At 40.6% G+C, this 13,459-nt stretch overlaps 1 protein-coding gene across 1 annotated transcript in view; it reads left to right on the top strand.

The window, feature by feature from the left end:
- The window catches only part of COL4A5 (collagen type IV alpha 5 chain), a 137,196-nt gene that overhangs the window by 31,137 nt on the left and 92,600 nt on the right, over positions 1-13,459 (top strand). Inside the window, exon 2 of the mRNA XM_070952119.1 lies at positions 9,609-9,668. Coding sequence (XP_070808220.1) covers positions 9,609-9,668 — 60 coding nt within the window. The remainder of the gene's footprint in view (positions 1-9,608; positions 9,669-13,459) is intronic.

The following is a 13,459-nucleotide window of genomic DNA, read 5'->3' as shown; positions in this document are numbered from 1 at the left end:
AATTCTGGCTTTCTTACCTGTTGTTGAAGTGAGCAGGCTGGCTTGGTTTCACACATTATGCTGAGCTACAGTGTGGTTGGGTTGGATTGGGTTGGTTTTGACTCAGCCCAAGGCATAATCCCAATTCCTTACCGATTGGAAACACAATTTAATGTTTTAGCATTTTAGTGTGTTCAACAATCCACACATATAGTCAAGCTCAGCAGGACATGTAAAACCAGCCTGTGTGGCTGCAATTGTGTCTGAACTAAGCTGTGATGATTTATTCCAGAAACCATGGTTAAAACCTTGGCTTAGCATGGTAGATCAAGCAATGTGTGAACCCGATCCAAATTTCAGAGTGTTCCTCCCTGTCTTTGTTTTATGCTGGCCTGGGAACCTCCTTCAGGATTCAAACTGACATGATCTTGGCCACAGGCCCTCAATTGCATTCTGAATCTCTGCCTGCCAGGCTTCCTTAATTAGCCAGTATGTGGAGGCTGATCGATAAATTGAGCTGCCAAAATGTAAAGCATCTTAAAGATCACAACCGCCGTATGTAGGAATGCAATGAATGGGGCACCTTGTTAAGTTCCTGGGCTTTGAGCAAGTCCTTTCATCATCTCCTTTTGAATTCATTGAAGGAAACCCTCTTTCTATACAGCATGACTGGATTTAGACTTAATGTCATTCCCGGTTGGAGCAAAATAGCTTCCTTTTGAAGTGAGTGGCAAGTGAGTTAATATGTGTACATAGAAAAAAAAAGAGGCCTTCAGGGCCTCCTTTGTAAGATGTCGGGCGAGGAATTACTTTTGACCTTCTTCCTGATCGGAAGAAGGGCTCAAACCCCCTTTGATTGCTGAATGCCGAATGTAAAGCACTCTTCGCCCCGCAAAAAAATGCCCTTAATTGTTTCATTGAAAAGGATTTGGTGAATAAATTGGATAGGCTCATGGGATAAGGCCTTCTGTAAATATTTGAGGGGAAATTCTGTTTATAAAACTACAAAAGTTCAGGCCAGAGAATTTGACACTGTTAGACAATTTTTCTTTTTCCTTCTGCCGTATCCCCACTTGACCATCCCAAATGTTCCTGATAAAATCATTGTATAATCACGTTAGAGACTTACTAAATTAAATCAACTTTTTTCCTTTGGTGCCTGGTAGCTTTGCTAATCCCATCCCTGCCGTTCCGTAAGTGAAAGGTTATAATGGGAAGAAAGCACAGTCCAGTGGAGGAACAGTTGCAACATGATGGGCTTCGTGCCCGATTAACAGGGAGCATGTGATATTTCTCTCCTTCCCATTGCCTTCTCTTTCCTGTATAGGTCTTTCTTTCTCTGTCCCTGATTAACCAGGGTTTTCTGCCATCTTGCACAGACCAAGGATTATTACAGGAGGATCTTGATTACTCATGATGTTAAAAGTCCTAATAAATACTTGCATTTTCCAAAATTAACATTCCAATTCTACTTGCAGGCATCATTTACCTGTTATGAGCAATGGAGACTCTCCAATCACTGGTATCAGCTAAGGAGGACTCAACTTGATTGCACCTACTAGACCCAAAAGTTGCCACACAGATTAAAGGACTATCTTGGAAATTTCCCTGTACTGGAAGTGCCATCAAAATATTTTTCCACCCGACTCTTTTGCACAGACGCAGATGCATTTTTAATATCCCATATCATGTCATGGGTTTGGAAGCTTAGAAGAGTTAGTAATTGAAAGAAAATCCCAGGGTTCTAGATTATGTCTCAATTTGCCTATATCACGTCACTATTTTGAGCACTTCACTGGTTATCGTTTGACTTCCAGGTACAATTTAAGGCAGAAGTGTGCAAACTGGGCAACTTTAAGACCCATGGACTTCAACTCCCAGAGTTCTCCAGCCAGCCATGTTGTGTCCACAAGTCTTCAAATTGCCAAGGTTGGACACCCCAGATTTAAGGTGTTGGTTGTCACCTTTGAAACTCTGTTGGTTCAAGACCTCCTCCTGATCTACTTGCCTATCCACTGATGCACTGATGATGTTATCTAGTTAGGATAATGAAACATTTGCAAGAAAACAATCTAGCTCAGAGAGCACCAAGGACCCCTCATTTCAACCCAGAGCTACAAATATTCTCCTTTCTCAATACATAGTTTATGGCTTGACATATTGTATGAATATTTGTGCCTTGTTCAGTGGACTATGAGTGAATCATAGATTAGCAGAGGTAAACCCCAATTCATGCCTTCCGCAGGTTTTCATAGAAGACTACATTGGGCAATATTTTTAAATTCTTCAGTTGTTGATTTCATAGTCCTTGAATGTAAGATAAGATAGGGAAGAAGATGTATGACGTATAGAAATGTATCTGTTGTCCTCTGGATATGGCAGTTTTACATAGCTGGTTAAAATTAATGGCTTTTTAAAAAGCAAAACAATTCACATAATACAGATCTTTTCTTAAACAGAAGTGCTATCTTCTCCGAGTTTCCTTGGGAGAGGGAAGAACTTCTAATCTTGTATTTCCAATGGGCAAGAGGGATATTTTTCCCATAAAGAAGATTGTTGAACCCTTCCAAAATATGATACCTAAAGGAGGTGTAACATTTCTGGAGGAAGAAAGAAAAAGATTTTGTTAGCACAAAAATACCGTTAAGAATAAGGATGTAATTCAAGATAGCTCAATTGCTTGTTTAAGGATTTAGTACATAGGACAACTGACTGCAGCATTTTGGGCCAGGGAGATGTTGGTCCAATTGAGGATTTGTCTAATTATATGTAAAATGTTTAAAGGAAAACAGCTGGGCCAGGCAAGCTGCCATGGCCCCGTACTTGCTTGTGTAGTTAAGAGTTGTCCAAACATTGCTGCTTTCATTTCTAGATTATGATAAACCCCAAACTGTGTGTATGTACTAGGTCTCATTAAGCTACAGGTGCTCTGTAAACACCTCCATAGTGTAGTCATTTCCTTTGAAAATCAGAAGTTTTGCAAGAGCGAAAAATGTCTTTAATCCAGTTGTTCCCCATAACTGTGCAGTGGTTATAGTGCAATATCGCAGGCTAACTCTGCCCACAGCCTGGAGTTTGATCTTTAACAGATTAACAGAGTTGAAAGGGACTTTACAGGTCATCTAGTCCAACCCCCTGCTCAAGCAGGAGATCCTACACCATTTCTGACAAATGGCAGTCCAATCTTTTCTTGAAAGTCTCAAGTGATGAAGCTCCCACAACTTCTGAAGGCAAGCTGTTCCATTGGTTGATTGTTCTGTCAGAAAGTTCCTCCTCATTTCTAGGTTGAATCTCTCCTTGGTCAGTTTCCATCCATTATTCCTTGTCTGGCCTTCAGGTACTTTGGAAAAGAGCTTGACACCCTGCTCTCTGTGGCTTCCAAATATTGGAAGACTGCTATCATGTCTCCCCTGGTCCTTCTCTTCAATAGACTAGCCATGCCCAGTTCCTGCAACCGTTCATCATATGTTTTAGCCTCCAGTCCCCTAAACATCCTGGTTGCTCTTCTCTGCACTCTTTCTAAAAAGGTAAAGGTTCCCCTCGCACATATGTGCCAGTCATTCCTGACTCTAGGGGGCAGTGCTCATCTCCGTTTCAAAGCCAAGGAGCTAGCGCTGCCCGAAGACATCTCGTGGTCATGTGGCCGGCATGACTAAAACACCAAAGGCGCACAGAATAAGGTTGACAAGGTTCAAGGTTGACTTAGCCTTCCATCTTGACGAGGTTGGTAAAATGAGAACCTAGATTGGTGGTGGTGGGGGAGCAATATGCTGACTTTGTAAACCGCTTAGAGAGGACTGCAAAGCACTATGGTATGTAAGCCTAAATGCTATTGCTATAATGGGTCAACTGTCCCGATGTGGTAGGATTGCAGTTCCAAGCCAGCACAGCAACTCTAGTCCATGCCATTGACAGCTGAAGTTTCAGTATATCTGAAAGAAGTCTAGAGTGAAGGAAGACCATTTGAACAAAAATGCTCTGAGAAACAATGGCTGAAGATTGAAAGCTGACATGGAAGGAAAGAGATGTGATCTCATTGGAAAGATGGGGACAGAATTTTTGGCCCTGAATACAAGCTGCCAGTTTGCTGATTCTAAATTTGGCTAACCCCAAGTACAACAGTCCTTTGTCTAGCTGAAGGAGTTGGGCTAACACACTCCCAGCCTTTGAAGAATTGGTGGCAGCCAGAATAGAGAGGTCTAAATGTGTGCCCCAAAATTCAAAAGCACTTTCTGGGAAGTTCGTTCAACCAGAGGATGGAAATCTAAGTTTTTTTGCAAGATTCCAGATCTGCACCTTGCTAGCATCTTTCCTGGCACCTTAGGAAATATGGCCAAGTACTTCCGTCACATGGAACATTTCATAAGGTGCCTGTCCTACTTTGGAGTTGTGAGAGAAGCCATCCATCTGTCTGTTCTCCAGGATTCCATTAGGTTAAAAGGAACAGGAAGAAGTCAAGAAAGGGTGGGGTTGCCTCAAGCCAGGTTTTGACTTTGATCTGCTACTGGAATCAACTCTGCTTGTTGCCAACATATTGCTTTTGACAAATTGCTCCTGAAAGAATACAGATGTTGGTAGAGAAAAAAGAAAAGGTAAAACACTGGTCTTGAGTTTTTCTAAGGAGAACTTTGAAGAAACATCTGAGTTTCATTTGGGACTTTGGCTTCAGTCCATGAAGATGGAGATGCCTGTTTAGAAATCATGGGAGCGTGGGAATATTTCTCATAAAGGAGAATATTTGTAACTCAGGGTTGACATGACAGGTCCTTGGTGCTTTGTGAGCTGCTTGTTTTCTTGCAGATGTTTCATTACCCAACTAAGTAACATCATCAGTACTCATGCACTGATTGAGAATATTTCTCAATCTAATATCTAATTTGGTAGATGTGTGGGATTATAGTTCTCATAATCCAGAGCAATTACAGGTAGTCCTCGATTTACTACCATTAATTTAGTGACTGCTCGAAATTACAGCACTGAAAAAAGTGACGTATGACCATTTTTCAGCATCCCCATGGTCATGTGACCAAAATTCAAAGGCTTGGCAACTGGCAAATGTTTGTGACGGTTGCAGTGTCCCGGGATCAATGCAACTCCTTTGCCAGTGGACAGTGCCAGTTGGAAAAAATTGGTTTAGATGTGGTATTTGTGATTAGAGGTATGGTTGCTTCAAAGAAAATAGATGCTATGTTCCTGGAGGATTTGGAGAAGTATCACTGGAGGTTTTTAAGAAGAGATTGGAAAGCCACTTGTCTGAAATGGTATAGGGCAGCAGGGGTGGGCAACTGTGGCCCTTTTACAACCTGTGGACTTCAACTCCCAGAATTCCTGATACAGCCAAGCTGGCTCAGGAATTCTGGGAATTGAAGTCCACAGGTTGTAAAAGGGCCACAGTTGCCCAACCCTGGTATAGGGTGTTCTGCTTGAACAGGATTGGATTAAAAGATCTCCAAGGTTCCTTCCAGCTCTATTCTGATTGATTGATTGATTGATTGATTGATTGATGGAGGTGGCCAAGCAGATATTCTTAATGTTTTTTTTCTTACTTACCTCTATTGCTCTGTATCTTCCTGGTTGTCCCAAGTTCTCCATCAGAATAGGTCTGCTGGGATGAGTTGCTTTCTGGGGTCTTCTCCTGAGAATGAAGGAGCGTGAGCAACTAGAGCCGTGATGGCGAACCTATGGCACGCGTGCCAAAGATGGCACACAGAGCCCTCTCTGCTGGCACGCGTGCCATCGCTCCAGGTCAGATCTCTAGTGTTTCTTTCGTGAGCTTCTGTTTCCCTACAAATGACAAAACAGAAGCTCACAAAAGAAAAAGATGTTACCTCTTGCCACGTTGCTGGTGTTGGGATGCTCCACCTTCCACCGGCCAGCTGGTCTTCAGGTCTCTTCTGCACACACGTGCACATCCGCACATGCACGTGCATGTCCATGCATCTCCATGCATGCGTATGTCAGTGTACGTCCGCACATGCATGCACACCTTTCAGTTTGGGCATGCGTGTGCACAGTTTGGGCACTCAGTGTCTAAAAGATTTGCCATCACTGAACTAGAGAGATTACAAAGGGCTGGAAAAATGGATTGTGTAGCAAAAGGCTGGATGTTTGTGCTACTCCTTAACCACCTCATCACTGAAGTGCAGGAATATCACACTGATTTTGAAAACCAAGTTCCCTCTTTTAGACTTGGGGCCGGGTATTATTGAGGAATTGGGGGAAGGGAATTCAGTGCCAGTTTTCCAACTCACCTACATTGAGCTGATTGGTTTAAAAAGTTAATTTTTAACCCTTTCCTGGGGGGGATGTTTTTTGACAATCCACATGTGATGCCTGTAATTACTGGTTGCTTGAAAGTTGCAGTAATTTGTAGATGAGTTCCAAGAGCAGCTGGCAAATTTGCAGATGGGTTTGCAAATCAGTTGGCAAATTGAAAAAGGCTTCTCACATTTTTTTTTATGCAAGGACCTCTTTGGTTAGTACCTGCACTGATTTTACAATCCATGTCCTCTTTCTCCTTTCTTGTTTAACCTGGTTATCGCCCATTAACTTAAGCTTGTTCAGGCTCAAAGTGTTATCTAAGCCTAGTCTTTGTGGGCTGCATTTGGCAATTTGCTTGTAAAATAAACCAAATTCCAATGCAACATGTGAATCTAGTGAATTTCTGGAGGACAGTGAATTATGAAGTGTGTTATAATTATCTGCATTTTTGCTCAGAAATAATCCTGTGAAGTTCAAGATAGAATACTTCCAAGAACAGTACAAAGTACATCTGAATTTAAATATCATGAGGTTAATCAACTAAGATTTTTTTAAAAAAAAAAAAACATTATTTGGGTGAAATCTCAATCTGGACTCAACTCCATTTTCGAGAAACATTTTACGTGACTTAACTGTAATTATATATTCTATGCTGTATTATATATATATATTATATATAATTCTAACTGTATTATATATATTCTTTCTTTTGTTTCGTTGTTCATTTATGTATATTTTAAACACTGCATCTTTTCATTGGTTAATTGATGCTTAACTAAAACGGTTTCATTCTTTTATGGGCCTTTTTCATTACTTCTTAAGTCTGGTTGGTTAAAATAGGCTTTTGAAGTTATTTCATTAAGTCTTGTTATTCTTTGAACAGTGTTAGGCTTCTCCTTCTGTGCCCAATATTTTATTTTATGTATTTTGAATCTTCAAAATATTTAGAAAACCAATATGGAACCGTAATAAGAAATATTAAATTAGGAATGGAATTAAACTACAAAATTTTATTTGTTGACCTATTCTGAATTAACTTTGAATGCAGATGTGATATTTTTTTCCAAAGAAGAAACTTTAAGTGGCAAACATTGACATGAGTAAACAAGAGAAGGGTGTGAATTCCTCTTCTCAATATTTCTGTGACTTCTCTGAATTGTCTTTTGGGGTTCTTGGTGATCTCTGAATTGTTTCTCTGTGAATTGTCTTCTTGGCAGTTGTCTGTCTATAAATTGTCTTCTTGGCAAACTTGAGGAGTGCTGAATTTGGGACATTTTTGGATTTAAGTAAACTACTTTGCAACTTTGAGTAGAAAGCTCCATCTATTGGCTAGAGATCAGGTTGCAACCATATCTATTTCTTACTATTAATATAAATTTCTTGCAGGATTGCTGCATATTGTCCTCGTTTTTATTGTCTTATTTGCACAGCACTTTAAGATGCTTCTAAGGCAAGTGATATAAAATGTGATACATAAACAATTTTTTCAAGAGGAAACAAATGTTGAGCAATTCTGCCTGCTCCAATTATGTAGTTATTTAATTGCTCTAATCACAACTTGCATGGCTGGCTAACGTATCTGTAACTCAGAGACGACGGTGTAATATTTTGCTGCATGCCACTCTTCCAAAGGCAATATTTATAGGCTACTGAAAACAGAAAACCTGGCCACAATTTTTTGCTCAATTATAAAGTCATATTACAACACAGACTTCTTAAAAAATGATTTTTGGATAATTATACTACGTGCAGGTCTTTGCAAAGGGAAATGTTTTAATTAATTTTAAGGGTGTGTCCAATTAATTTGTTCTTCAAAAGTTATTACACACAAGTATTTTACCTGATGAGGCAGTCCCAGATTCTTGAAGGTATAGATAGTCCTCGACTTACAACCACAGTTGCGACCAGAATTTCCATGGCTAAGCAAGGAGGTTAAGTGAGTCATATCCAATTTTACCCTTTTTGCCACAGTTGTTAAGTGAATCATGCAGTCATTAAGCAAACCTGGCTTCCCCATTGACTTTGCTTGTTAGACGTTGGCTGGCAAGGCTGCAAATGGTGACCCTGGGATGCTGTGACCATTGTAAATACATGCTGGTTGCCAAGCACCTGAATTTTGATCACATGACCATGGGAGTGTTGTCATGGTAATAAGCATGAGGACCAGTTGTAAGTCACTTCTTTTCAATGCTGTTCAAATAGTCACTAAATCAATGGTTGTAAGTCGAGGACTACCTCAGTAGGAGGAAAGGATATACTTACACAACCTTTCTTTCATAGACCTTTTGCTTCCAACTGTGCTAGATTGTGGTACCCAGAATTCCCTGTCCAGGAAATTTATCTTGCAAGAGTCTATTAGATCATCCCAAATGAAAGGCAACATACAGGTGTGTGTGTGTTACCTGCATGATTGATTGATTGAAGATCAGGATCAGCTCTTGCCCTGGGAAAATGCCATCTAAGCTGCAATCTGGCTGAAAGAACAACAGAAAGACAAGCATTCTGTTATAGTTATGTGTGATCAGTTTTTAATAGCAGGGATATCCAACTTTGGTAACTTTTAAGAACTGTGGCTTTCAACTCCCAGAATTCCCCAGTCAGCCATGCTTGAAGCTGAAGTCCATAAGATGCCAAGGTTGGATATCCCTGATGTATAGCATCCATCTCTCTTTGAGGTGCCTTAAATGTCTTGGGGAAGATGGGCTTTAAAAAGCCTCAGAAGAAGGAGATGGCTTCATGAGGGGGTTTATGGTTGGCAGTGCCAGGATTACGATTAGGGGTAGGAGTAATGAGTGAGGGCTCTGGGCGTCTTTGAACAACACAGCTGTCTTGTGATGTTGTAATAGTTGTACTAGATCACAGGGATGCTGAAGTCTTTGAGGATGAGGAGAGCAGAAAGGTGGATGATCAAAATAGGGAGTTTTTGAAGTGTTTAGAAACATGGAAGGAACCACATTGAGAATCTCAAGGACAGAAGACTTTGATCTTGATAGGACAAAACCAGCAATTAGGTTTTTACTTAGAAGCAGGGAAACTGCCCTATTTTTGTATCTCTACAAAGCAGAAGTAACCAACTCTTTTTCTCAGACCCCCACATAGGTCAATAAGTGAATAATGTGTTTTCCCTCCTTTTATTAACGTAAACAGTTAAGTGAGCTTCATTGCTCAGTTATCATTGAAATTGACTTCCTGTTTTGCAGATTGTAATTTGAATTATCTGCTTGCTTATTGTTTGGTACATCTACCATGTTTAGTTCCACAATGAAGCATTCCAGAGTTGTGGCTCCCCGCTAACTTTTGAGGAGTAATTCTTCATATCCAAAGACCACTTAATATCTCACGCTCAACTTCTTTTTTCTCCCTTCTAGGCATGCCATGGGTGTTCCTCAAGCACTAAGTGTGACTGTAGTGGACAAAAAGGAGAAAAGGTGAGTCTGGAAGGAAGTGTAAATTTATTCTAGACATAGGGTCCCCAACCCTCGGTTCATGGACTGCCACTGGGCCACGGCATGCCAGAACCAGGCCGTGCAAACAAGCGAAGCCCCATCCGTGGGATGCAGGCAGCATGCAAAACCATGTCTCCTTGGGTCCGTGGAAAAACCTCTCTCCATAGAACCGATCCCTGAGACCCAAAGGGTTGGGGCCACTGTGCTAGACAGTCAACCTGAAGAACTGCTTTACAGATGTTCCTCCAGGAATCTCCAAACTAGGCAACTTTACCACTTGAGGACGTCAATTCCCAGAATTCCTCACCTTGTAGTTGAAATCCTCAAGTGGTAAAGTTACCAAGTTTGGAGACTCCTGTTCTTGGCAAAACACATCAACGTATTTTGCATAGATCAGTGACCAATGGTTCTCCCATTGCTTGGAATGTCTTATAGCTTGCTAGAGAGTGGTCTTTTCGCCACATCTCATAAGATCTTGATGAATTCACCCTGAGATCTCTACAATCTCAAGCAAAAATCCTACATATCCTTTTACATTCTTGATCAATTTGCACACAAGACTGCTGACACCTCATGAGATTTCAGCTATTTTGATTTTTGTTTAGTTAATTTTTATTTCATCCTAGTGGTCTTTGAATTCATCATGATACGTTCCATGCCTGTTCTTGTATATCACATTGTGAATTGTATTTTTTTATTATGTATAGCTCTAGTATCAAGTTGGTACAAATAAACGTTTTGGGCACATGTGATCTGATTCACCCACCATGCTAATTCCTAATGAGGTTTAGTTTTGGCTTAATATTAAGGAGAAGCCAACTCCAATGGTTTGAAGACCATGACTGATGGCCTAGCTTTATATACAAAGTGGTTATGGCTTATTCTGCAAATCATAATTACACAGAGCATGACACAACGTGGTGTGTGAACCACATCACTGAACTGGAGAAATCAGCTTTTAAAGTGAATATTCACTAAAAGTCCTCCAACAATTAGCTGTTTGGATCTGAAATTCCAAGCTGACTTGAAGAGTTTGAGTTTCTTCTATAATTTGAGGTGCTGCTACAGTTTTAGCATCAGCCTAATTTGGACGCTCTGTTTTTGAAGCATGCTTTCAGGCCAGGCTATTTAGGAGGGGCACCTTTTTCTCGCCAGGTGCTCCACGGAATGAAGTCATAACTTGGCAAAGATGCTTGTTGAAGGTTCATGCAGATGTACCTGTGCCAAGCCCTTTCTTTGGCAAGAAAGAAAGGTTAAATGAGGTTGCGTTGCCAACAGCCCCAAGTTTTCTGATAAAAAGAAGGGGCGTTATAAGATTAACTGTTATGACACAATTTGGGACTGAGAAATTTGGAGGAAGCAAATAAGGTTACGCGTTATCGGCAGGAATGTCAGAAGTTACTAAAACTGTTCTATTTGCATATTAGAATAAGCCATATTTTATCCAAATGTACAGATGAGTTCTGATCTAATTGACATCCTCCATCTGATATTATCTGATATTACTTGTTTTTAAAATTGATTGGGAGGGCATATTAATTTCTGACTTAATTGTCAAAAGTCAATTCAGTGCAGAGTCCACACTTTAAATCTCCAAATGAAGGCTTCAAACAGCCCCTACCCTTTAATTCTACCTACGGCATTGTAGAAGCTGCTTTATACATAACATTGAGGCAGCTGCTGTGCTTAATGCCACAATGTTGGGTGCATGTATCACATTTATGCTTAAAGCACTACGTGAACCTTTTACTGCTCCCATCATCCCTGACCATTAAGATTGGACAAATGGGTTTCAAAACCCCTTTCAGAATGGTTAATTGCAAGCTGTAGATGATTACAGGTAGTCTTTTGACTTACGACCATAATTGAGCCCAACATTTCTGTTGTTAAGCGAGACATTTTTAAGTAAGTTTTGCCCTATTTTACAACCCTTCTTGCCACAGTTGTTAAGTGTATCACTGCAGTTGATAAGCTAGTAACACAGTTGTTAAGTGAACCCGACACCCCCATTGGCTCTGCTTGTCAAAAGGTCGCAAAAGGTGATCACATGACTTTGGGAGACAGCAATGGCCATAAGTATGAGTCTATTGCCAAGCATCTGAATTTTGATCACGTGATCATGGGGATGCCACAAAGGTCATACTGTAAGTGTGAAAAATGTCATAAGTCACTTTTTTCAGTGCCATTGTAACTTTGAATGGTCACTAAATGAACTGTTGTAAGTTGAAGGGTACCTGTATTCTAAAAATGCCATTCATCATGAAACTAACATATTAGGGGAAAGATTTTTCTGGAATTGTCTACCTCATTGTAATTTTTTCACATGTATGTACAGATTTGGTAAGAGTAGACCTCTGTCAATCCCTAAAGGGTGCTCTATTTCTTTGGGCTTGGCATTTGTATCCTGTCAATCTTCTACCTTGTTGAACCAGATTCCTCCTAAGAGGAGATCCTTGTAGCTGCTCTCCAGGAAGGAGTGTTGCACTCTGTTTTACGTGGGGCATTGCTCATTCTTTGTGTTCCTTGTTGAGGCACAGATTGCTCTCTCTTGCGCCAGGTACTCAGCATCCCAGTTCTTCAAGAAGTCATCAGAAATGCACACTGGTTTTGCTTGCTGGAGATCTCACATTTGTGTGCCCTACTGGTGTCTTTCAGTTCTTTAATTCCAAAGCAAACAAATGACCTTCAGAGAGAATTATCTGCCTGACAAGCCTGAAGCTTAGCTGCCCTACTTGATTTGTGTGAATATAATTATTCAAGAATTTACCAAGAATTTGATCATTTTCCTAGCATATCCATCTCTCTCATAATGGCTGATACAGTAGTTCTTGACTTATGGCCACAATTGGGACCAGAATTTCCATTGCTAAGCAAGGTTAAGTGAATCATGCCCGATTTTGCAATTTTGTTTAACCATCATTGTTAACTGAACCACAGCAGTTGAACCAAAGGTTCTTGGGCCAAATTGTTTAATTCGGTTTTATTCTGCTTTTAAATTTTGTATTTATGTGTTTTACTTTGTGGCTGTTCACTGCCCTGAGTCCTTCGGGAGTAGGGCAGTATATAAATCTAATAAAACAAACAAACAAACAAAGGTGCTTTTTCAGGAGGCAAGTGGACTTTCTTGTTTTTCCTTTTGAAGACGTTTTGCTTCTCATCCAAGAAGCTTCTTCAACTGAAGGACTTGGAGGTTTTTCTGTGTCCTCAGGGTCACCTGAGTAGTGCTCATGGTTCCTATAGTCTGCAATTTTTCTCTGGAAATCCATTCCTATTCCTACACCATTCAAAGGAGGACACAGATAAACCTCCAAGTGCTTCAACCACCCTCCAAAAGGATGCAGATCACTAGATGTCTGCAAGGAATATAAATCCTCCCATTCACCACCAGGTTGTCAGAGCTGAAGAAGCTTCTTGAATGAGAAGCGAAATGTCTTCAAAACAAAAGCCAAGAAAGTCCAGTTGCCTCCTGAAAAAGCACCTTTGGGACAACCATGACTTGGATGACTGAGAATCTCTACAAAATCACAGCGGTTGTTAAGCGAAACATGCGATCGTTAAGCAAATCCAGCTTTCCCCATTGTCTTTGCTTGCTGGAAACTGGCTGGGAAGGTCCCGAATGGTGATCACATGACCCAGGATGCTGCAGTGTTCATAAATACATGCTAATTGCCAAGCACCCAAATTCTGATCACATGACCATGGGATGCTGTGATGGTTGTAAGGACAGAGACCGGATATAAGTAACTTTTTTCAGTGCTGTTGTAAGTTCAGAT

This window comes from Pituophis catenifer, unplaced genomic scaffold, assembly GCF_029215685.1.
Source record: "Pituophis catenifer annectens isolate HBS135680 unplaced genomic scaffold, rPitCat1.0.hap2 SCAF_11, whole genome shotgun sequence".
NCBI classification, from domain to species: Eukaryota; Metazoa; Chordata; class Lepidosauria; order Squamata; family Colubridae; genus Pituophis; species Pituophis catenifer.
Note: the sequence above shows the minus strand (reverse complement) of the source record. Positions and strands in the feature narration are given on the sequence as shown.